Source organism: Mustela lutreola, chromosome 10 (assembly GCF_030435805.1).
Source record: "Mustela lutreola isolate mMusLut2 chromosome 10, mMusLut2.pri, whole genome shotgun sequence".
Taxonomy (NCBI): domain Eukaryota; kingdom Metazoa; phylum Chordata; class Mammalia; order Carnivora; family Mustelidae; genus Mustela; species Mustela lutreola.
Window position 1 is genome coordinate 45487910 of NC_081299.1, and position 22293 is coordinate 45510202.

The 22293-nt window shown below is 38.1% G+C and overlaps 1 protein-coding gene across 1 annotated transcript in view; it reads right to left on the reverse strand.

The window, feature by feature from the left end:
• FYB2 (FYN binding protein 2) overlaps window positions 1-22293 on the reverse strand; it is a 121718-nt gene that overhangs the window by 11804 nt on the left and 87621 nt on the right. The window contains exons 10-15 of the mRNA XM_059135254.1: window positions 16157-16271; window positions 16028-16068; window positions 14238-14301; window positions 13115-13213; window positions 8598-8626; window positions 6398-6458 (exon numbers count right to left, since the gene is read on the reverse strand). Of these exons, the coding sequence (XP_058991237.1) occupies window positions 6398-6458; window positions 8598-8626; window positions 13115-13213; window positions 14238-14301; window positions 16028-16068; window positions 16157-16271 (409 nt within the window). The remainder of the gene's footprint in view (window positions 1-6397; window positions 6459-8597; window positions 8627-13114; window positions 13214-14237; window positions 14302-16027; window positions 16069-16156; window positions 16272-22293) is intronic.

The window sequence follows — 22293 nt, forward strand, 5'->3', positions numbered from 1 at the left end:
TCCAAAACCAGATAAAGACACATCAATAAAAGAAAACTACAGGCCAGTATCTCTGATGAACATAGATACAAAATCCTCAACAAAACAGTATCAAACCAAATCCAACAATATATTTAAAAAATCACTCACCACGATCAAGTGGGATTTGTTCCTGGGATGCAAATGTGGTTCAATATTCACAAATCAATCAACATGATATGTCACATCAACAAGAGAAAGGATAAGAACCATATGATAATTTTAATAGATGCAGGAAAAAAAATTGACAAACTACAACATCCGTGCATGATAAAAACTCTCAACAAAGTTGGTTTAGAGGGAACATACCTCAACATAGTAGAGGACATAACCAAAAAAAAACCCACAACTAACATCATCCTCACTGGTGAAAAACTGAGAGCTTTCCTCCTAGGATCAGAAATAAGGCATATATGTCCGTTCTCACCACTTCTATTCAACATAGTACTGGCAATCCTAGCCACAGCAATCAAAGAAGAAAAAAGAAATAAAAAGCATCCAGATTGGCAAATAACAAACTTACACTATTTGCAGGTGATCTGATTCTCTATACAGAAAACCCAAAAGACTCCACCAAAAAAACTACTAGAACAGATAAATGAATTCAGTAAGGTTGCAGAACATAAAATCAATATAAAGAAATCTGTTACACCTCTATACACTAATAATGAACCAGCAGAATGAGAAATTAAGAAAGGAATCCCACGTATAATTGCACAAAAAATAATCTAGGAATAAACTTAACCAAGAAGATGAAAGACCTATAATTTGAGATCTACAAAACACTGATGAAAAAAATTGAAAATGACACAAATGAATGGAAAGATATCCCATGCTCATGGATTGGCATAATCAATATAGTTGAAGTATCCACACTACCCAAAGAAATTTAGAAATTTAATGCAGTTCCTATCAAAATACCAATATTGTTTTTCACTGAACTGGAACAGACAATCCTTAACTTTGTATGGAACCATAAAGGACCCTGAATAGGCAAAGCAATCTTTAAAAAGATGAACAAACTGGAGTCATCACAATCTCGGATTTCAAGATATACTACAAAGCTATAGAAATTAAATCAGTATGGTAGTGGCACAAAATAGACCCAGATCAATGGAATAGAATAGAAAATCCAGAAATAAACTCACAATTATATGGTCAATTAATCTTTGACAAGGAAGCAGAAATATGCAAAGGGGAAAAGTGTATTTAACAAATGGTATTGGGAAAACCAGATAACTACATGCAAAAGAATGAAACTGGACCACTTTCTTATACTACACACAGAAATAAACTCAAAATAGTATAAGGACATCAGCCACAGAAACATCTTTCAAGACATGTCTCCAAAGGCAAAAGAAACAAAAGCAAAAATGAACTTTTGGGACTTCATCAAGATCAAAAGCTTCTGCACAGCAAAGGAAACAGTCAACAATACAAAGAGGCAACCCACAGAATGGAAGAAGATATTCGCAAATGACACTACAGACAAAGGGCTGATATCCAAGACCTATAAAGAGCTCCTCAAACTCAACACACACAAAACAGATAATCACGTCAAAAAATGGGCAGAAGACACGAACAGACACTTTTCCAAAGAAGACATACAAATGACTAACAGACACATGAAAAAATGTTATCATCATTAGCCATCAGGCAGATTCAAATCAAAACCAAATGGAGATACCAGCTTACACGAGTTAGAATGGCCAAAATTAACAAGACAGTAAACAATAAGTGTTGAAGAGGATGTGGAGAAAGGGGGACCCTCTTACATTGTTGGTGAGAATGCAAGTTGGTGCAGCCACTTGGAAAAGTGAGATTCCTTAAGAAATTAAAAATAGAGCTACCCTATGACCCTGCAATTGCACTACTGGGTATTTACCCCAAAGATACAGATGTAGAGAAAAAAAGGGCCATCTGTACCCCAATATTCATAGCAGCAGCGGCCACAGTCGCCGAACTGTGGAAAGAGCCAAGATGCCCTTCAACAGATGAATAGATTAAGAAGATATGGTCCATATGTACAATGGAATATTATGCCTCCATCAGAAAAAACGAATACCTAACTTTTGTATCAACATGGACGGGACTGGAGGAGATTATGCTGAGTGAAATAAGTCAAGCAGAGAGAGTCAATTATCATACGGTTTCACTTACTTGTGGAGCATAAGGAATAACATGGAAGACATTGGGAAAAGGAGGGGAGAAGTCAGTTGGGGGAAATCAGAAGGGGAGACAAACCATGAGAGACTGTGTACTCTGAGAAACAAACTGAGAGCTTTGGAGGGGAGGAGTGTGGGAGGTTGGGTGAGCCTGGTGGTGGGTATTAAGGAGGGCACGTATTGCATGGAGCACTGGGTCTGGTGCATAAACAATGAATCTTGGAACACTGAAAAAATAAAGTTAAGGACATAAATTTGAGACTTGAAACCATAAAATCTCTGGAAGAAAGAACAGGTAGTAATTTCTCTGACATTGGCCCTACCAACATTTTTCTAGTTATGTCTCCTAAGGCAAGGGAAATAAAAGCAAAAATAAACTATTGGGACTACATCAAAATTAAAAGCTTCTGCATAGCAAAGGAAACAACAAAACCAAAATGCAGCCTATTGAATGGGATAAAATATTTGTAAATGACATAACTGATAAAGGGTTAGTATCCAAAATACGTAAAGAACTCACAAAGGTCAACACCAAAAAAAACTAAATAATTCAATTAAAAAATGGGCAGAAGACATGAACAGACAGTTCTCCTAAGAAGACATACTGACACATGAAAAGATTCTCAACATCTTTCATCATTAGGGAAATGCAAACCAAAACCACACTGAAATGCCACCTCACACCCATCAGAATGTTGGTGGGGGGAATGGTTGAAATGGTGAAGGGGATTAAGAGTACTTGAAAATGATGTAATATACAAAATTGTTGAATCTCTATATTGTACTAATCCCTATACTAAAACTAATATAATACTTTATGTTAATTTAAAAATACTGGAGATGGGGAGGTAGGTGACAGTGTAAACAAGGTTCGTCACAAACTAGTAATTTTTAAAGCTGAGTATTGGGTATATATGAGTTCATTATAAGATTCTATGCAATTTTCCATTTGGAATTCTCAGTAACAAAAAAAATTTTAACAAGATCATTAAAAAATGATGCAGAGAGGGGAGAGAGTATTATAGAAGGAAATAATACTTTTTGAGCACCTACATGTCAAGTTTTATGCTGGCATTCTTTTTTAATACTGTAATTTTTTTTCAGTGTTCCAAGATTCATTGTTTATGCACCACACCTAGTGCTCCATGAAATACGTGCCCTCCTTAATACCCACCACCAGGCCCACCCAAACCCCCATCCCCCTCCCCTCCAAAACCCTCAGTTTGTTTCTCAGAGTACACAGTCTCTCATGGTTTGTCTCCCCTTCTGATTTCCCCCAACTCACTTCTCCCCTCCTTTTCCCAATGTCCTCCATGTTATTCCTTATGCTCCACAAGTAAGTGAAACCGTATGATAATTGACTCTCTCTGCTTGACTTATTTCACTCAGCATAATCTCCTCCAGTCCCGTCCATGTTGATACAAAAGTTAGGTATTCGTTTTTTCTGATGGTATTCGTTTTTTCTAATATTCCATTGTACATATGGACCATATCTTCTTAATCTATTCATCTGTTGAAGGGCATCTTGGCTCTTTCCACAGTTCGGCAACTGTGGCCATTGCTGCTATGAACATTGGGCTACAAATGGCCCTTATTTTCACTACATGAGGATTTTTATTACCAAATCATAGGTTAAGAAACTAAGGTTCAGAGAATTAAGAGAATATACTACAAGTCCCATGGATGCCATGTTGTAGAAAATGTACCAGTGTCCTTTTCAAGATCCCCATCTTCTTCCTACCCTTGCTAAGTCTCTAGGAGACATTCTAATGAACAAAAGGAAATGAAAGCAGAGGTCTGGAATATCTAGTGACCATTATCTAGAGCTGTTTAGGTTTCTCAATCTAATACCTTACCCACCAAGGTGTGACATGCAAAGTAGCCACGTTTATGGAGAAACTGACCCATCTACCATGTTTATTTAAGATTTCAACCCATTTCTTTCAAATACTGATGGGTAAAGCATCTTAAAGTGCACAAATAAATAGATTTTTAATAAGAGAATGTTTTAAAGAACATCAGTTGATCATTGTACCAAACAATTAGAGAAGTCATGTTTTTCTAAAATGTTCAAAGAACGTTTATAAAAATTGACCATACACTAGGCATAAATCACATGTTAGAACATGTAAAAGCACTAATATCAACTACTCTCTCAGTGTACTAATATCTTATCCATGCTTCTATATCTTATTACTTTAGTATTTATTATTTAGTACTTACTAATATCTTAATATGTTTCAGAGCACCATACAATTAAGATGGAAAGGACAATAGAACAGGGAGCGTGGACACAGACCTTCAGACATATGGAAACTTAGTATGACAAAGACGGCATTGTACCTCCATGGGGAAAGGTGGGACTAGTCAATTAATCACACAGGGCATTTATCCATATGGTATAAAATTTAATTGGATTTCTAGCTACTTCATTATAATACAAAAACACAAAAATCAATTCTAGATAAGTCTAAGGTTTAAATATAAAAGGCAAAAACTTTAGCAGTTTTAGAAGAAAATACAGGAGAATATCATATGATTTTAGGATGAAGATTTCTTTAAAAGATTTTAAAAGCAACACTCAATTGATAAATTCAAATACATTAAACTTAAGAATTTCTATTCATTAGAAGACTAGGAAGAACACTGCAAAGTCAAGTTACAATGTACAAGAAGGTGTCTGCAACATATGTAACTGACAAAGAATGGTATCTAAAATACATTAAAAAAAAAGCTACCGAATGACCCAGAAATTGCACTACTGGGTATTCACCCTAAAGATACAAATGTAGTGATCCGAAGGGGCACATGCACATGAATGTTTATAGCAGCAATGTCCACAACAGCCAAAATATGGAAAGAACCTAGATGTCCATCAACAGATGAATGGATAAAGAAGATGTGGTATATATATACAATGGAATACTATGCAGCCATCAAAAGAAATGAAATCTTGCCATTTGCAACAACGTGGATGAAACTAGAGGGTATTATGCTGAGCGAAATAAGTCAATTGGAGAAAGACAATTATCATATGATGTCCCTGATATGTGGAATTTGAGAGGCAGAGTGGGGTGTTGTGGGGGGTAGGGAAGGAAAAAATGAAACAAAATGGGATAGGGAGGGAGACAAACCAGAAGAGACTCTTAATCTCACAAAACAAACTGAGGGTTGCTGGGGGGAGGGGTGTGGAGAGGGAGGCTGGGGAATGGACACTGTGGCGGGTATGTGATATGGTGAGTGCTGTGAAGTGTGTAAGACTGATGATTCACAGACCTGCACCCCTGGGGTAAAGAATACATTATGTATTAATAATAATTTTTCAGAAAGTAAAAAAATCTACAAATAAATAAGAAGACCATCAGCTCAATAGGAAAATAGGAAAAAAGTGTCAATAGGCCTGCAGAAAGAAAGATATGAAAGGTGAATAAACATATTAAAAGGGGCTCAACACTAAGTAATTTATGCCTACTAAATTGATGAAAATTAAGAATTTCCTCTGTGGTAAGTATTGGTGAGAAGGTGGATCAATATTCCCCTTAGAAATGGTTAGGAAGGTTGTAAATTGGTATAACAACCTGGAAAATCAGGTTGGCCTTTTTCTTATAAATTTGCCTTCTCTACATAATTTGCATTTCCCTTCCCGTAAGTATCTCCTAGACAAATTCTTGGACATAGTCATAGAAGAGATTAGTAAGAATATTTATAGCAATAGTGTTTATAAGTGCAAAAAATTCAGAACCCTATATTAATAAAAAATGTGCACAGGAGACCTTTATTTTTAGTCATCTAGTTCAGATAGAAAGCACAGATAACAAATAGCTAGAGAGAGGTTATTGAGTTTCAGGACAGTTTCTCGATATGTTATAGTTATTTCATATTTGAGACCAGAGGTTCTGTCAGACAGTGCTTGCTATCCTCCAGGCTGCCTGGTACATAAAAGGCTATTAAATAATGGTGTGTTACATTGAAATGAGTTCCAAGCCTCTAGATTTGAAGATATGAAACAGATTGAAAAGCGCCAGTAACTTCTGAATCACCTACTAATGTTAGGTGATTCAGACTACTACTAACTGTCTACATTATATCATGGGCTGACTTTTCATCCAGTCTCTACGTCTCTGAAAAGGTGGCCCTCTGACCATATTTAACAAAGCATTGGAAAATATATGTTGCATATCAGTAGGGATGACCAATGAGGTAAAATGACTTACCTTGACTCTTTTTCACTTATGTCCACATTATCATAGATAATAGCTTCCTGAGACCTAAGTTCTGGGTTCAAGACAGGACCAAAACAGTCATTAGGTGTGGTTTATACAATCCCTCACTTTACAAATTATCCACAAAACCCAGTTATCCAGGTGTATCCCCACAACTGTTTTATCAAAATCTTATCATAGAATGCAGATAGGCTGGAAGGATCAAAGAACAAAAACAACCTCCATTTGAGAAGAAATTTAAATGAGAGGTTAAAAAACAGTAGCATGCCCTAATGTCTCAAACACAGACATATATTTATATCAATTTAATTTCCTGCAGATTTTCAGAAAATATGCGTTGCTGAAAGGATCATTTTCAGAGTAGGTTCCCATCATCCTGGAGCTGGACAAAGATATTCTACTTCTAGAATAGTAAGAGGGCTTTTCCTAATTCCTGGGAAAAAGACAGTTTAAGGAGAATATTCATGTAGATTTTTCTTCCATTATTTTTCTTTCAAACCATAGGCAACCGCACTTCTATAATAATCTTGCATAAAATTGAATTTTAGTGCATAATCACAATTAGACATTTTCAGTTTAGGATATTCACATTCCTGGAGCTCGACAGAGAATTACACAATTTTTTTAAACAGGTGGGGGTGGTGCAGAGGCTGAGGGAGAGAGAGAGAATCTTAAGCAGGTTCCATGGCCAATTGTGGAGCCCAACACAAGGTTCTATCTCACAACCCTGAGATCATGATCTGAGCTGAAATCAAGAGTCAGACATTTAACTAAGCTACCCAGTGCCCCAGAATCCATAATGTTTATTTAAGTGATTCACCACTTGAGTCTGAGAACTTCTTGTATAATTATTCATAATACATATTTGATTATTCATAAATTTAGGTGGCAGTACGATGCATACCTGTTCTTTTTTTTAATTAAAACATTATGTATTATTAGCCCCAAGGGTACAGGTCTGTAAATTGCCAGGTTTACACACTTCACAGCACTCACCATAGCACATACCCTCCCCAATGTCCGTAACCCCACCATCCTCTCCCTACCCCCCACCCCAGCAACACTCATTTGTTTTGTGAGATTAAGAGTCCCTTATGGTTTGTCTCCCTCCTGATCCCATCTTGTTTCATTTATTCTTTTCCTACCCCCCAACCCCCACAATGCCTCTCAACTTCCTCCTATCGGGGAGATCATATGATAATTGTCTTTCTCTGATTGACTTATTTTGCTAAGAATAATACCCTCTAGTTCCATCCATGTTGTGGCAAACGGCAAGATTTCATTTCTTTTGATGGCTGCATAGTATTCCATTGTGTATATATACCACATCTTCTTTATCCATTCATCTATTGATGGACATCTAAGTTCATTCCATAGTTTGGCTATTGTGGGCATTAATGAATACCATTTAAGTTGGCTTTTTAGATTTTTATTTGGACCAAGGGAATTTTGGGAGACCTGTGATTTTACCAGGTTTATTTATATAGCCTTCATTGGTTTAGAACAGCGAACTCATATTTCTGAAATATAATATACATTTGAATTGTCTAATCAGAGAGAACTCAAAGTACCATCATGGCTAGAGCTCAAAAACAAAAACCGAGAAACAACTCAGCCCTCTTTTATTGACAGATTCAACTTACTGAACATGTATTGAGATCATACTGTATATCAGGCAATATGCTAATTTGTGCACTACAAAAACAGTAGTTTTTCATATTGAAGCAAAGAATATTCCAATGACCCATTCTTGATGCAATTAGTATGTGTACTGCAATGTGATCCTGCCCAGCTTATTATGTCTTAATTAGGGTGATTTGGCTGTCAATTCCTTCAAGAGGATATGTGGTATACTGTAAAATGCACAAACTTTGTAATCAGAGAGATTTGGGTACAAATCTCAAATCTCAAATCACTGAAGTATGGATGTGGGTCTAAGCCTCCCTGAAAAGATTATCCCTATTTTTCTGGGAATTTAAGAGGCCTGGTATACAGTAGTTATTTAAGAAACGTTACTCGTTACTCATCTTCCTCAAAGTAAGGAATAAGGTTGTGTAAAACATCTTTGATTTTTATGTATCAATTTTTCATTAAATGTAGAATGAAGGAAGAATGACTCCTCCTCTCTCCTTGCCCCTGAATATGGTAATGCTGCATAGTTTTGTACCAGCAATTAGTGAACGTCACTTACCTAAATCAGGCAGCGAAATTGAAAATGCACTGTAGATTGACAAAAGACACAAAAGGGTTACAGAAAAAAACCAGGTTCAGAGAGATTAGTTGATCCATCTCAAATAACCTATTGATGACTAGTTTTCTTGATGCAGGTGTGCCTAGGCAAAGTTGTGAAGCAAAACTTCCCTACAGCTTTGTTCTGATTAACCTTCCCCTCGATTCCAAACCACCATTTAAAAATGAGCTTATGTATCCCATAAAGGACCACCCATTATCTGCTCCCCTTTCCTAACTAGACAACCTCAGGCCCTGCCTTTGTCCATCCACAAGATCCTGTTTCTGCTTTCTAACCTCTCCAGATACCTACCAAATACAGTCATGCCTCATTTTATTGTAATTGGTTGTACCGCACTTCATACATCAACTGTGGTTTGTATAAATGGAAGGGTTATGATAACCCTACATCAAGCAAATCTATCAGCACTATTTTTCCAACAGCATTTTATTACTTTGTGTCTCTGTTATGTTTTGTTAATACTCACAATATTTCAAACATTTTCACTTTTATTATATTTGTTATGATGATCTGTGATCAGTGATTATGACTCACTAGATTACTTTTTAATTAAGTAATATACATTTTTTTAGACATTGTTCTCACTTAATAGACCACACTATAGTGTAAATACAATTTTTCTATGAATTGGGAAATCAAAAAATCTGATTCAGTTGATTGTAACATCTGCTTTGCTATAGTGGTCTAAAACCCAACCCACAATATCTTGAGGTGCAGCTGGATATCCCCTGTAGGATAAATATGGTGAAAGAGAACTACCCTCTGCAGACACAGGACCCTGCCTTTGTATATGGTTAAGCCAAAAGAATATCTTGAGAACAGAGCTCCAAGCCAGGGAGAAATGGAAGATAGCAGATTGCTAAGTGGGAGAGGACATTTGGCCCAAGTAGACTGGTTACACAGTTAAGGAGCTGAAAGGAAGTATGGTGTGGTAGAAAAAAATTCATGTATTTTAAGCAATTAATTTAAGTTCAGCCTTACAGGTATTAAGGGGACAATGACCATGGTCCAGGCCCATGTGTTGTGTATACAAAATGATCAGACCAAGTTTCTACCCTGAAGTAGCTTAGTGTTTAATGAGGGAGACCTAAAGTAAGTTAGTACAACACTGTGATAGGAACACAATACAGGACTGTCCAAAGAAACAGCACTTTTAGGAAAAACCAGCTAACCTTTGTGCAAGCCTTGGTTTCTTCATTTCTAAAGTGCATACCAGCTCTGTCTCACGGGGTGAATATTAATATTAGAGCTGGGTGGGGTGTACCCAAGTGGATGTGCCTGGCCAAGGAGCTGAGGGTGTTCACTGGTCCTGATGTCAGTAACTGTATGACCAGACTGGGTGCTGTCAGAATAGAGGAGAAGCAGCACGTGATCTCTGGAGTTAGACAGCTGAATCCAACTCTCAGCTCTGCCACTTACCCACTTACCCTGTGCAAGTCACATAACTTTTCAAAGCCTTAATTTTTCATCTGTGAAATGCAGAGAAGAGTTTCTATCTCATGAGGTCATTGTGAAGATTGGACAGAAAACGCATGTGAAGCACTTCACCATCCTTGTCCTCAAGGCCCAGTTAGCACATATCCTTGGCTTCTCCACTCAAGGGCTCCTCGATCAACGGAGACTTTCTTAACACTGATTCAGTTGGGCCAGAGTGGATGTAGCGCCTATTTAAACCTAGAAATTCAGGCTACAAAAAATCTAGAATATTTCCTTCCTTTAGGTCATTTGTTCATTCAATAGCCGTTTATTGAGTACCTATCATGTCCCAGGCATGGTTCTTCATGTCGGAGATCTAGCAATGGACCAGACAGTCAATATCCCTGCCCTCATGGATTCCGGTAGGGTGAAGCAGACAAAACAAGGAAATTTACATTGGGTCATGTGAGGAGATAAATACAGTTGAAAAAAGTAGAGCAAGATAAGGGGCAGGAGAGCTGCAGTTGAAAGTTGGTTTGCCATTTTTCAGAAGATGGTCAGGGAAGGCTTTTCTGGTAAGGTGACTTGAGCAGAATCCTGAAGGGAGTAGGGGAGTAGTAGGGAGTAGTAGGGGGTAGCCACATGGTTATCTGAGTAAGAGTGTTCTGGGAAAGGGAAGAGCAAATGCAGAGACCTTAAGGCAGAGGTGTGCTTGGTCTTTAAAAGAAAAGCAAGGAAGTCAGCGCATCTGGAGGAGAGGGAGTGAGATCAGCTTTAACAACTAACTCCCATATAAAATTTGTAGTATAGCTACGTCTGGTGGCATTTAATTCTTGACTTATTTATACCTAAATCAAGCCATTTAATGACTATCCTAATAGGCAGTGTGTATGTCTGAGACAAAGAGAGGGTGGAGAGCCTTACTCTTTTTTTGTTTTGGTTTTGGTTTTGGTTTTTGGTTTTGGAAGAACCTTACTCCTTTTAAATGTCACATTCCCATGGTTACAACTTCCCTCTGAAGGCAAAGTAATCAACAGGAGTTGGTGTTCAAAAGAGGAGCCCTCAATCAAAAGGCTCAGCAGAAGATAATGAAATTTCTGTCCTCCCTTGTTATAGCTACATGTTATTAAATGAAACAATTAAGGCCGAGAGGCAGATTTTGCTAAAATTTATGGGAAAAAATCTTAAGAGACCTTCTTAAAGATGAAACATCTTTTTCTGCAGGTGGTAACTTGCTTTTATAGAGGTGTGCAGGCACAGATACTTGGTTTTTTAGGAAGTTTCCAGAGAAGCTTTTGTACTGGGTTGGACTACATAATGTGGATTTCTCTTGTTACCCTGAGGCTCTCTGACTCTAAGAAAAAGGGTTTTTCAGAGTATTAATAGATGTTATAAGACATGCTCTAGATGTTAGAGAGATACACAGGAGAAACAGGAGATCCAGGTTTGGGTAGGGAGGTTCAGGGAAGGTGTCCTGGAAGGGACACTATTTGGCCATATTTTCAGGGAAGACTACAACTTTCAAGTCTAATCAAAGGAGGTTGGGGGAGGGCAGGTGCATTTAAGACCAAAGGAATGTCCTGGTGGAAGGCAAGAGGCACGCAATATGATGGTACAGTTAGATCTGTGGGGCATTTATAGGGCATGGTAGAGCATGGAAATCTGAGTGAGAGATAAAACTGCACAGGTAAGAAGGGAGTGGCCGTAAAGTATTTACTTGCCATGGGAAGGTACTGGATATTTGTCCTAAGGTTGTAAGGACTCACTGAATATTTCTAAGAAAAAGGAAATCAGATTTGCATTTAAAAATATTAGCATTCTCACCTAGATCAATTTTTTAAAGATTTATTTATTTATTTCAGAGAGTGTGTGAGTGGGTGGGGGCAGAGGGAGAGAGAATCCCTTTGGGGGACTGCATGCAGACTCCATGGCAAGTGTAGAACCCAATGTGGGCCTTGATCCCATGACCCCAAGATCATGACCTAAGCTGATACCAAGAGCTGGACACTTAACTGACTACACCATCTAGGTGCCCCTCACTTGGATCAAATTTCTAAGGGACCACAGACATCATAATTTTTTGTCAGAAGCATCTAACCTGTTAGGCCCAGAGATTGCCTTTGTGCATAGTTCTTATTGACCACTGCAGCTCTATTTTCATGGTCAGGACTATGATTTATGAACCTCATATTATTTTGGCTCTCTTGGTAGATCTAGATCAGGCAGACATTTGGACTTAAAATCATGTAACTCTGAGGTTTTATAATTGACAAGAACTTCAGGGAAGAGTAACAGTCCCATGCCAGTATACCTGATGACACTGGGGAAATTATTTTATCATCCCCTGCCTCATAAAACAGATCCATTTCTACATATTAGAGAAGTACCTCTGAGTCTCCCTTGTATGCAAGAGGAAATGTGGGCTGGATCATGATTTGCCCCCGACTGCACAATGAAAAATGGCAGAGCTGAAACTAGAATCCAGAATTCAGGCTTCCCATCTCTACTGCTAGTAAATCTGTAACCTTCTCAAATGTTGGTAATTAGATAGGGAGATCTGGGAGGGTCCTAAGACCTTGAGATACATGAACCACTTAGCTGGAAAGTTCATCTCCCCTCTATACACACGGCCTCACTCCAGAGAGGCAAATTAGAATACCAAGTGCAGACAACAAAATCCACTGGAACTTGTAGGGCTAAGAAGGCATAAAAGGATACAATTAATAATAGTTAGTGCTCCAGGAATATAAGCCAAAGGTGATAGAAAAAATTTACTGTCTAGACTTTGCTTAAGACTTTCCTTCTATTCTTGTTTACAACCACTTATTATCAATTTTTTTTTTTTTCCTAAAGGGATGTGGTCCCTGTCTTATTAGTATGGTTCACTCACAAATTGGAAAGAAGGAGGCAGGTGTTAACTAGTGCCTTTGGTTTTAGTTCAGATATCCTCTGCTCTGTTTCTGAGAATAGGATATAAAACTACCAGGTTAGCACAGCTAGGCCTCCCCTGGTGGGGGGGGGGGGTAAGAAAGACTTTTTACCTTACGTTTTCTTTCAACTTGTTTTTCTTCATTTTAAATCTATCCTTTTCCTTCTTGAAGAATTTCCGCAGTCTTTTCAGTGCTTCTTTTCCATCTAAACTAAGAGGAATCAGAGGATATAAATAACATGGCATTTCAGAGAGTCCTGGAGATGGAAGAGGCTCATCCCAGAACACAACTCCACTCCAGGAAGAGACAGGAACATCCACGCTCTTCCTCTTTGTTTAGATACCAATATGAATTAACACATACCAGCCAGCTTTGAAGGGGATTATACTTCAGTACAAACTTTCATCTACCCCAAATGGTCTCTATTTTGAGGATACAAAGCAAGGTCTTCCTTTTAGGGAAGATGAGTTAGGGAAGCATAGTTTATAAACTATACTGGAAATATGTTTTGAAATTCCTAGCTCCTGAAATCTATGTCATTGACCTTTAATTTATTGAATGATGTCACAACAATGGTGGTATATTTACTGCCCAGTTAAGGATTAAAATTCTTCCAGATATACTCTCAGGTTTTTTAGGGGGTAGGGAGAGGGAATGATACACCCACAGCATCCCACGCAGTATGGATTCCTACTCTTCCCTTTAACCCTCATCCTTCTTGCTTTCAACCATTGCTATCTCATTTCCACAAAGTGCCCCACTAACTAAAATTGATGAATAATGCCCATTTGAACAAGTATTCCTGATAACATGGATATTAAATTAAGCCCAAATCCTAGAGACAGTCTTAATAACTTGCAAAGACACAAGTTAAGTCATAACCATTGATTTCTTCCTGGAACTGCTATGATAGAACTGAAGCAAGTTTTATTGATATTTACTTCTCCTTTCTCACTTATGTCCTAACACAATATGAAAGCCCTATACTTTGAGAGGTGGACATTTTCTCAAAAGAGGAAGCAATATAATTAAAAATTATAGCATATGACCGTATACAATCACAAGTCTCTTATTCATCACCATATAGTATTAGAATATCTTATCTTTCCTTTTGATGCAAATCCTCCCTAAGGATGACAGGGTCAAGGGAAGGGGGTTGTTTCTTGAACTCTGGTTTTCTTACACTCACAGGGAACTACCATTAGCTACAAAGCTGAGAAAGACAGAAACTCACTCTATTTTTGGGTAGTTGCTCTTTGTTTTATAGACCTCTTCATACATTTCTTCATTATTTTCTTCTGAAATTAAAAAAAATGATTTTCATTTATTATAATGACAATAGTTCAGATTCATATTTCATAAGAAATTACTGCATACCTACCAGGTGCTAGGTATGATGTCAAGCACATGTTTGTTTGTTTTTTTAATAAGCATATGGTAAGAAATAATTAAACCTCTATAACAGTATGTACAAAATGAAAATTCACATTGGCTTCCACCTGATTCCAAGTCTGATCTGTTGTAGTAAAAGAAAGTGGGTTTACTAACAGATTTTATCTTTCTACCCTCGTCCTTTGCATATTTCATATAGAACATTCAAAGTCTATTAAACATCACACGCTGTGTTGAAGGTTGGGGCAATAATGGAGAAAAAGAAGGCATCTTGAATAACCTGTCCCCTAGCCCAACGCATGAGCTTAAAGCATATAGATACACTTTGAGGCTACCCGGCAATGGAGGATTTTCAAGTTTACAATGTGACTCACACATAGTGAGCCGAGGAGAGTCCCTTAACTTCTCCATGCCTTAGTTCCTTTCTAAACTGGCGTACGGGATTTCATGATCTCTGAGGTGGTTTTACCACCTAAAATTCTGACATTCTGAGGAAGACAAAAGCAACCAGAGTGGCATTTGATTATCCTCCTTTTCTAGTTCTTTATCCATTCACATTCCGTAGGTAGTTTTGGTGTGTCTCAGATGTGCCTGGCATTATGCTAAGGGCTAGGAAAAGTAGCAAGCATGAAGAAAGTGACAATCCAGGAGGGAAGATAGTTATTAATGGAAGAATTGCATACATGCAAAATTATAACTGTAAAGTGCTAAGAGGGAGGGCCTAGGTACTAGGAGACCGATGAGATTGTGTACCAAGGGTAGTATTCTCTGGGGCAATAACGAAGGAGCTGGGATTAGAGGAAATATTAAGAGTCACATGGGCAAAGGGGCCCAGGGGAGGGAAGAAGGAGGAAAGCACGAGAACACCCTGTGGTGGAGCGTGGCAAGTCAGAGAAGCTAAAAGGAAGAAGGCAAGAATGGATCTCGAGGGTGAAGACTGAGTATGGTGTGAAGAGTCCTCAATGGCAAGTAGAGGCAAACCACTCAAGGCTCTAGACCATGCAAAAGTTGATCTTAAAAGTATTGGGAAACCATGATTCTGTGTTAAGTAAGCAACTTTCCTGGAATTTAAGAGAGAAAACAGATGAACATATGGGAAGGGGAAAAGAAACAAAGGAGGGAGGGAAACAACCCATAAGTGACTCTTCATGATAGAGAACAAATTGAGGGTTGATGAAGGGAAGTGGGTATGGGATGGGCTAGAAGGGTGATGGGGACTAAGGAGGGTATTTATTATGATGAGCACTGGGTATTGGATGTAAATGATGAACCACTGAATCATACCGCTGAAATCAATATTGCATGGTATATTAGCTAACAAAATTTAAATTAAAAAAAAAAAAAAAGCATTCCTATCATCAGACCTGCACTGTGAAGCAGTCAGGAAGGAGGACATTTCATAGTGAAGTTGATTTATTGCCACAAGAGCCCCATTATTAGCATCTTCACCTTCATGATTCTAAGTGCATTTGTTAACACATACCTTGGACCACTTCTCCTACCCAGCTTATTATCACCCTGCCCGACTGGCATTATTGAAAGTACATATAGATAAGAGACACCTTACACTAATCAGCCGCAGAAGCACTCAGCAATTCCTATTGACAGTTCCAAATGTCTTCTTATACTTACCATTATCAGAAGCAAATGAGTTAGAAAGGTCTGACTGTGGTCTGCAAGGAGAAAGAATGCAAAGACCATTAACCTGTTGTGTCGTACCTTCAGTCTCTCCACAGTCATCTCCAGTCTCACCACACTTACCCCGCTCTCCCAGGGTACTCAATGTCATCATATGTCTCCTCTGAGTTGGAGTGAGGCTTACAGGCCCCCCCATCTGGCATTTCTGTAGTGTCTTCCAAGGTCTCCACATACCCACCTGTAAAGAAAACAGAGACAGTCCTGAAGAATAACTCATCCACGGCTACCATAAATGCATTTCCATATGCCATGGCGGTGGAGGCGAGAATAGGAAAAGCAGATTTCATACACTGAAACTGGGTTATAATCTCGGTATGTACACTTCTTTAGCACACCGCTTCACCTTGCAGAGACTCAGTTATGGTTCTCTGAAGTTGGGACAATAATAACACCAACTATTATAGGACTGTGGCAAGGATGAATATGTATTTATGAAGAGTGACCAGTAATTTTTTTTAAATTATTTTTATTAACATATAATATATCACTTGCCCCAGAAGTACAGGTCTGTGAATCATCAGGCTTACACATTTCATAGCACTCACCATAGACATACCCTTCCCAATGTCCATAACCCAGCCACCCTACCCCTACCCTGCTGACCAGTAAATTTTTTGGATGGCTCTTCTCTAATCTATGACCTCAGATAGTGAGATCCTCCAGGGTACAGCCCTGGAATTTCTACCTTTTTCTACAGATTTATTTATTTATTTGAGAGAGACAGAGCACACACGCATGCATGGGAGGAGGAGCAGAGGAGGAAGAGGGAGAAAGGATCTCAAGCAGATTCCCCACTGAGGGCAGAGTCCAATGATGTAGGGCTCTTTCCCACGACACTGAGATCATAACTTGAGTCAAAACCGAGAGTCAGATGTTCAACAGACAGAACCACCGAGGCACCTCTTCTCTCTCTTTAAATCTAGATGAACTCATCCAGTTTTGTGGCATTTTTTTTCTTCAAATTTCTTAGAGGAGTTGATTGAACATGTTAACATTTCTTATTTCTTAGTGAGGGAATTAGCCAGAAGATGGTGTGCCAGGTTGAAAAATGTACAGGAATTGTTGGCCCAAGTAGCTAGTTGCAGGTGCTGGTTTATTTTACAGAGCTGTAAACTTGTCATAACCATAAAACTGCCACACTTTTATCAACTGGCATAGGTTAATATTTTGAATATTGACTCAGAACCATTTTTGAACTATTAATCGGGAAGAAGGGATACATACATCTGAGAAATAAGCAATAAGCAAATTGCCTTGTGTCAGTTAAATGAACCAAGCAACAACGTTCTACCCCCTCATCAGAAGTCAGTTAGCAGGCAGACCCTGAACCATCTCAAGCATGTCACCTCCTTATTATCCCATAAAGTGCTCCTTTTCCTTAAGGAGTTACCAGTAAATTTCACCAGTAAATTTCTCCAGCACAAAGTAGAGATGCTAAACACCCAGGTGCTTAATTCCTAGTTCAAGACATTTTTTTTTTTCTTTTTTAATCCTTCCTTTTGGCTGCAGCATATGTAAAAGTTTATGGCATCTTTTTAAAAACACAGACAATTCCCAAATTTACATCTCTAACTTAGACATCTTTCACGAATTCTAGATACTCCATCAGCCTTCACACCACTCCCATTTGGTTGTCTAAACACATTATGCTCCAAACCAAACTGACAGTTTCTCTCTGCAAATCTGCTTTTCCTGAAGTCAATTCCATCTCAATAAAAAGTGGCAACCCGTCCTTTCAGTTGTTCGGGTCCCAAACACAGAGATATCTTTGAGTCCCTTCTCTAATTCCAAATGCTATCCTGAATCCAAACGCATCTCAAGTCTACCAGGTATGTTCCTCCAGGCTCCCATCGTCTCTTTCATGTTACCGCAACGAGCTCCTAACGGGTCCCTGATTTATCCCTCCGCATTTCTTCTTTCATGACTTCAGCCAGGATGATTCTTTAAATACAATCGGATCATTCTGTTCTTGTGCTCAAAACCTCTCATTCATTCTTAAAAATCTGTCAGAGGAAATGCCAGAGTTCTTGGAATGGTCTACAGGAGCCCCCACGCTATTTGGCCCGCCCCTTGTCATGTCTCTGACCTCATCTCCTAATATACCCTGCGCCAGCTGCACGGCCTTCCTGCTCTTCTGCCCCCACATCAGGGAGGTTCCTGCCTCAGGTATTTGCATGTCTTCTCCCCTCTCCCCAGAACATTCTTATCCTAGACACACTTGGCTCTCATCTACTTGACATCTTTGGAGTCACCTGTGAACAACTTTAAACTTGCAACTGCTACTGCCTCCACTTGCTTGATGCTTTTTCCTCATGTTATATTTTCCCATAACATTTACTACCATGCCATTCCACAGACTGGGTATTTCATTATTTACAGATTTACCATCTGTCTCCTCTGATCAGATGCAACCTTCATAAGCATAGGTATATTGGTCAGTTTTGTCTACCGTTGTAACCCCAGCACCTAGAACAGGGCCAGGCACATAAAAGGCACTCCCATATTTTTTTAATACTGGATGATTTGAATGCGTACATCTTCTAACTAGAGTGTTTTGTGTATTGAGTTAATAACGTTTACTGATATATTAAATTTTACACCTGCTATCTCATTACATACTTTTTGTATGTTCTATTTTCCCCCCTCATCTTCCTCTTTCTTGTTTTCTGTTTGTTTGGAAGGAATATGTGCTATCTTTTAATAGTTATCCTAGTATTTTTTATTTTATTTATTTATTTATTTATTTATTTATTTGACAGAGAACCCAAGTAGGCAGAGAGGCAGGCAGAGAGAGAGGAAGGGAAGCAGGCTCCCTGCCAAGCAAAGAGCTCGATATCCTAGTGTGTTTTAAATTTTAATGGTAACATACAGGAAAAAGCACAAATCTTAAAGGTCAAGCTCAGTGGATTTTCCCAAATCTAACATATTCATCTAAAAACCTAACCCTGCTAGTTCCCCCGAGCCCTTTCCATGCTGTTCTAGTCCTTGTTCCTTCCCACAACGGGAGCCACCATGGTACCGCCTAATATCAGAGGTCAGTTCTGCTCGTTTTTGAACTTCATGTTAATAGAATCATTCAGAATGTTCTCTTGGTGTTGCCTACTTCTCTTCCATACTATGTGACATTCATCCGTGCTGTTGCGCATGGCTGTAATTTGTTCATTCCCGTAACGATTCCATTGTGTGAACATGCTACATTTATCCTTTCTAATTTAGATGGACATGTGGATGGTTTCCAGTTTGAGGTTATTATAAAAAGTTCTGCTGTGAACATCTTGTATATGTCTTGGTAAATTGAAGTATGCATTTCTATTGGGTATAAGAATAGGCATGGGGTTGCTAGTCATAGGATATGCATATGCTGGGCTTTAATAGATACTGCCAGACAGTTTTCCAAAGTGATTACCCCAGTTACAGTCCCAGCCATGTAGGAGAGTTCTAGTTCTTCCATAACTTCTCTAAGACTTGATATTTTTAGTGGATTTTATTTTAGCCGTTTGGGTGGGCGGGTAGTGATATCACATTGTAGGTTTCATTTGCATTTCCCAGAGACTTAATGAAGGTGAACAGCTCCTCCATTATGTATTTGCCTTTTGAGTATCTTCTTGAGTGAAGTATCTCTTCTTTTCCCAATGTCTCTCAATTTCTTTTTCTGATTTCTACTTTATATATTCTGGATAAAGTGATGTTTATAGAAGATTTATATATTCCATATTGGAATCCTTTGTCAAATATATGTATAAATCAAGTAACTTCTCCCACTCTGCGCCTTGCTTTTCACCCTGGTATCTTTTGATGAATATATTCTAGCTACTCTTCTAAAGCTTGCATAAATTACTATTGTTACTCACAATTAAAGACCTTAGAATGCTTTGAGTCACCTTCCCAAAGTATGTGCTATTAACGCTCTATTTTTTTCCCCCTCTCCATAGTTTGATGTTGTTTTATTCGGTTGACACTTCTGCTATTCTTTCTTGTATCCAAAATTCTCCATCTGGGATCATCTTCTTTCTGCCTGAACTGAACACTTTAGAATCTCCATCAGAAGGTTTTATTTTGTGATTAAAATCTCTTTTTATTTGTTTGAAAATATCATATTTTTTCCTCCATTCCTGACATGCATTTTTACTAGTTATACAAATCTGGGTAGACATTCAATGTCTTTCAACAGCACTGTTGTATTCAAGTTACACACTCTTGTTTTTGAGAACTCAGCAATCAGCCTGCTTGTTTCTTTCTGGTTGACTGGCCTTTTCCTTTGTCTGCTTTTAAGATATTTTAAGATATTTTCTTATTCTTCAATATCCTTCCATTTCTTTAAGATATAACTAGGTGTGGAGTTCTTTTATTTGTGCTGCTTGAGAACTTAAGGGCTTCTGGATGTACAAATTGATATTTTTCAACAATTCTAAAAAATTATCAGGCATTATCTATTTTTTCCTCCTTTCCACTCTTTCTAGGATCCTTTCATAGAACTCTGATTTGATGTTATTTTAAGTCTTCTCCTTTTATCCTGGAGGACCCTTATCCTCTCTTTCATTCTTTCCTATCGTTTCCTCTGTGGAATATATTTTGAATAATTTCTCTAGATTTATCTTCTTATTCCTTAATTTCTTCTCCTGTATCTAATCTGATATATAATTAATTCATTTTTACATCAAATTTATCAAATTATTTATCTTTTTCAAATCTGTTTATTCCCTATTCATATTTTTTAATTTTTAAAATATATTAAATATTATACTTTGTGTTTAATAATTCTAATATCTGTACTATCTTGCAGGTTGGGTCCTAGAGTCTGTTGTTCCACTGGTTTTCAGTCACTGTGACTTGTTTGCTTGTGTGTTCAGTAATTTCTGTCTATGAACTGTTAATTTTTAGAAGTATATATTGTGGAATTATTTAAACCTGGGATAGAAGTTTGTTCCATCAAAGAGGATTTTGTTTGCTTCTACCAGTTGTCTGGGAGAGCTACCAAGCTGATATCACGTTAGATGGTCTTCTTTTGGACCACACACATAGTGGTGGGGATTTGAACTGCTGATGGATATGAGGATCAGCTTATGGTAATCATTCCTTTTTCTTTGCCCAGCACCAAGTTTCCTTTGATTACAAGGGTTTATGTTGTGTTAATTGTTTTCAACGAAAAGAAGTGATACTTTTATTTCATTCATCTTTCCAAGAGGTCTATTTGCATAGAAGGAGTATAGAAAGACTCTATTGTATTTTTGCTTCTCAAAACTTTCTGATTTTATGCCCACTGTCCTTGACTAGACATTTTGCGCTACTCAAACAAGTACTGCAAAGAACTATTGATGGACTCAGCAACTCCCTTTGTGCTTTAGCAGCATGTACAGATTACTCAGAATAATCCTCTTTGGACTATTTTCTTCATGGTATAATCTCCAAATCTATTGTGACTCCTCACAGACAGTACACAATTGCATGAAAATAGCCTTCAGCCCCATATCCAAGGCTCTCCTGTAACTCTTTAGTTCACTTCACCTGGTCTTACTTCTGTCCCCTGCCCCCGCCCCGTATTCCAGATTAAGTCTACCTACTTCTCAATTTAAGGCATGGTTTTTTATTTTATGCCACCTTTATGCTTTCTCATGTGTCATTAGTATCAAAATGTCTTTTCCTCCCTTTTCCATTTATTTTTGAAAAAACTTGTTTTGTGTTCAGAACGCTTGAAATCTTTTTATAACAAATTTATAAGTACATAATATGGTATTTTTTACTATAGGCACAGTCTTATTCATTCTGTGTAGACATAATCCTGTGAGGTCCTGACTTCATACAGGAGTTCCCAATTATAAACTCACTTGGGGCAGGCCCTGGGATACAGCTCCTGTCCTCTGCACATCACACAGTCAAAACAGGAGCTCAAGAGATTCAGATCTCAGTAAAAACCCCGAGGGCAAGAGTAGCTCTGGCACTCACCTTCCAGGGTTCCTGGTTCCTGCGAGTAGATGGATGCTTTCTTTTTACATCTGTTCTATGATACTTTAAAACATTTTCCAAAAATCTATTCTTTACTTTTCTTAGTCAAGAGAATAATTCATGTTGTCAAATCTACCATAGTTTCACTGAAGCTGGATTTATTCTTTTACTCCTTTCTTTAACAAAGTTTTGTTGGGGGATCTCCAGTGTGCCAGACACTGTGCCAGGTTGCAGAAATACAGAGAAAAATACCAAAT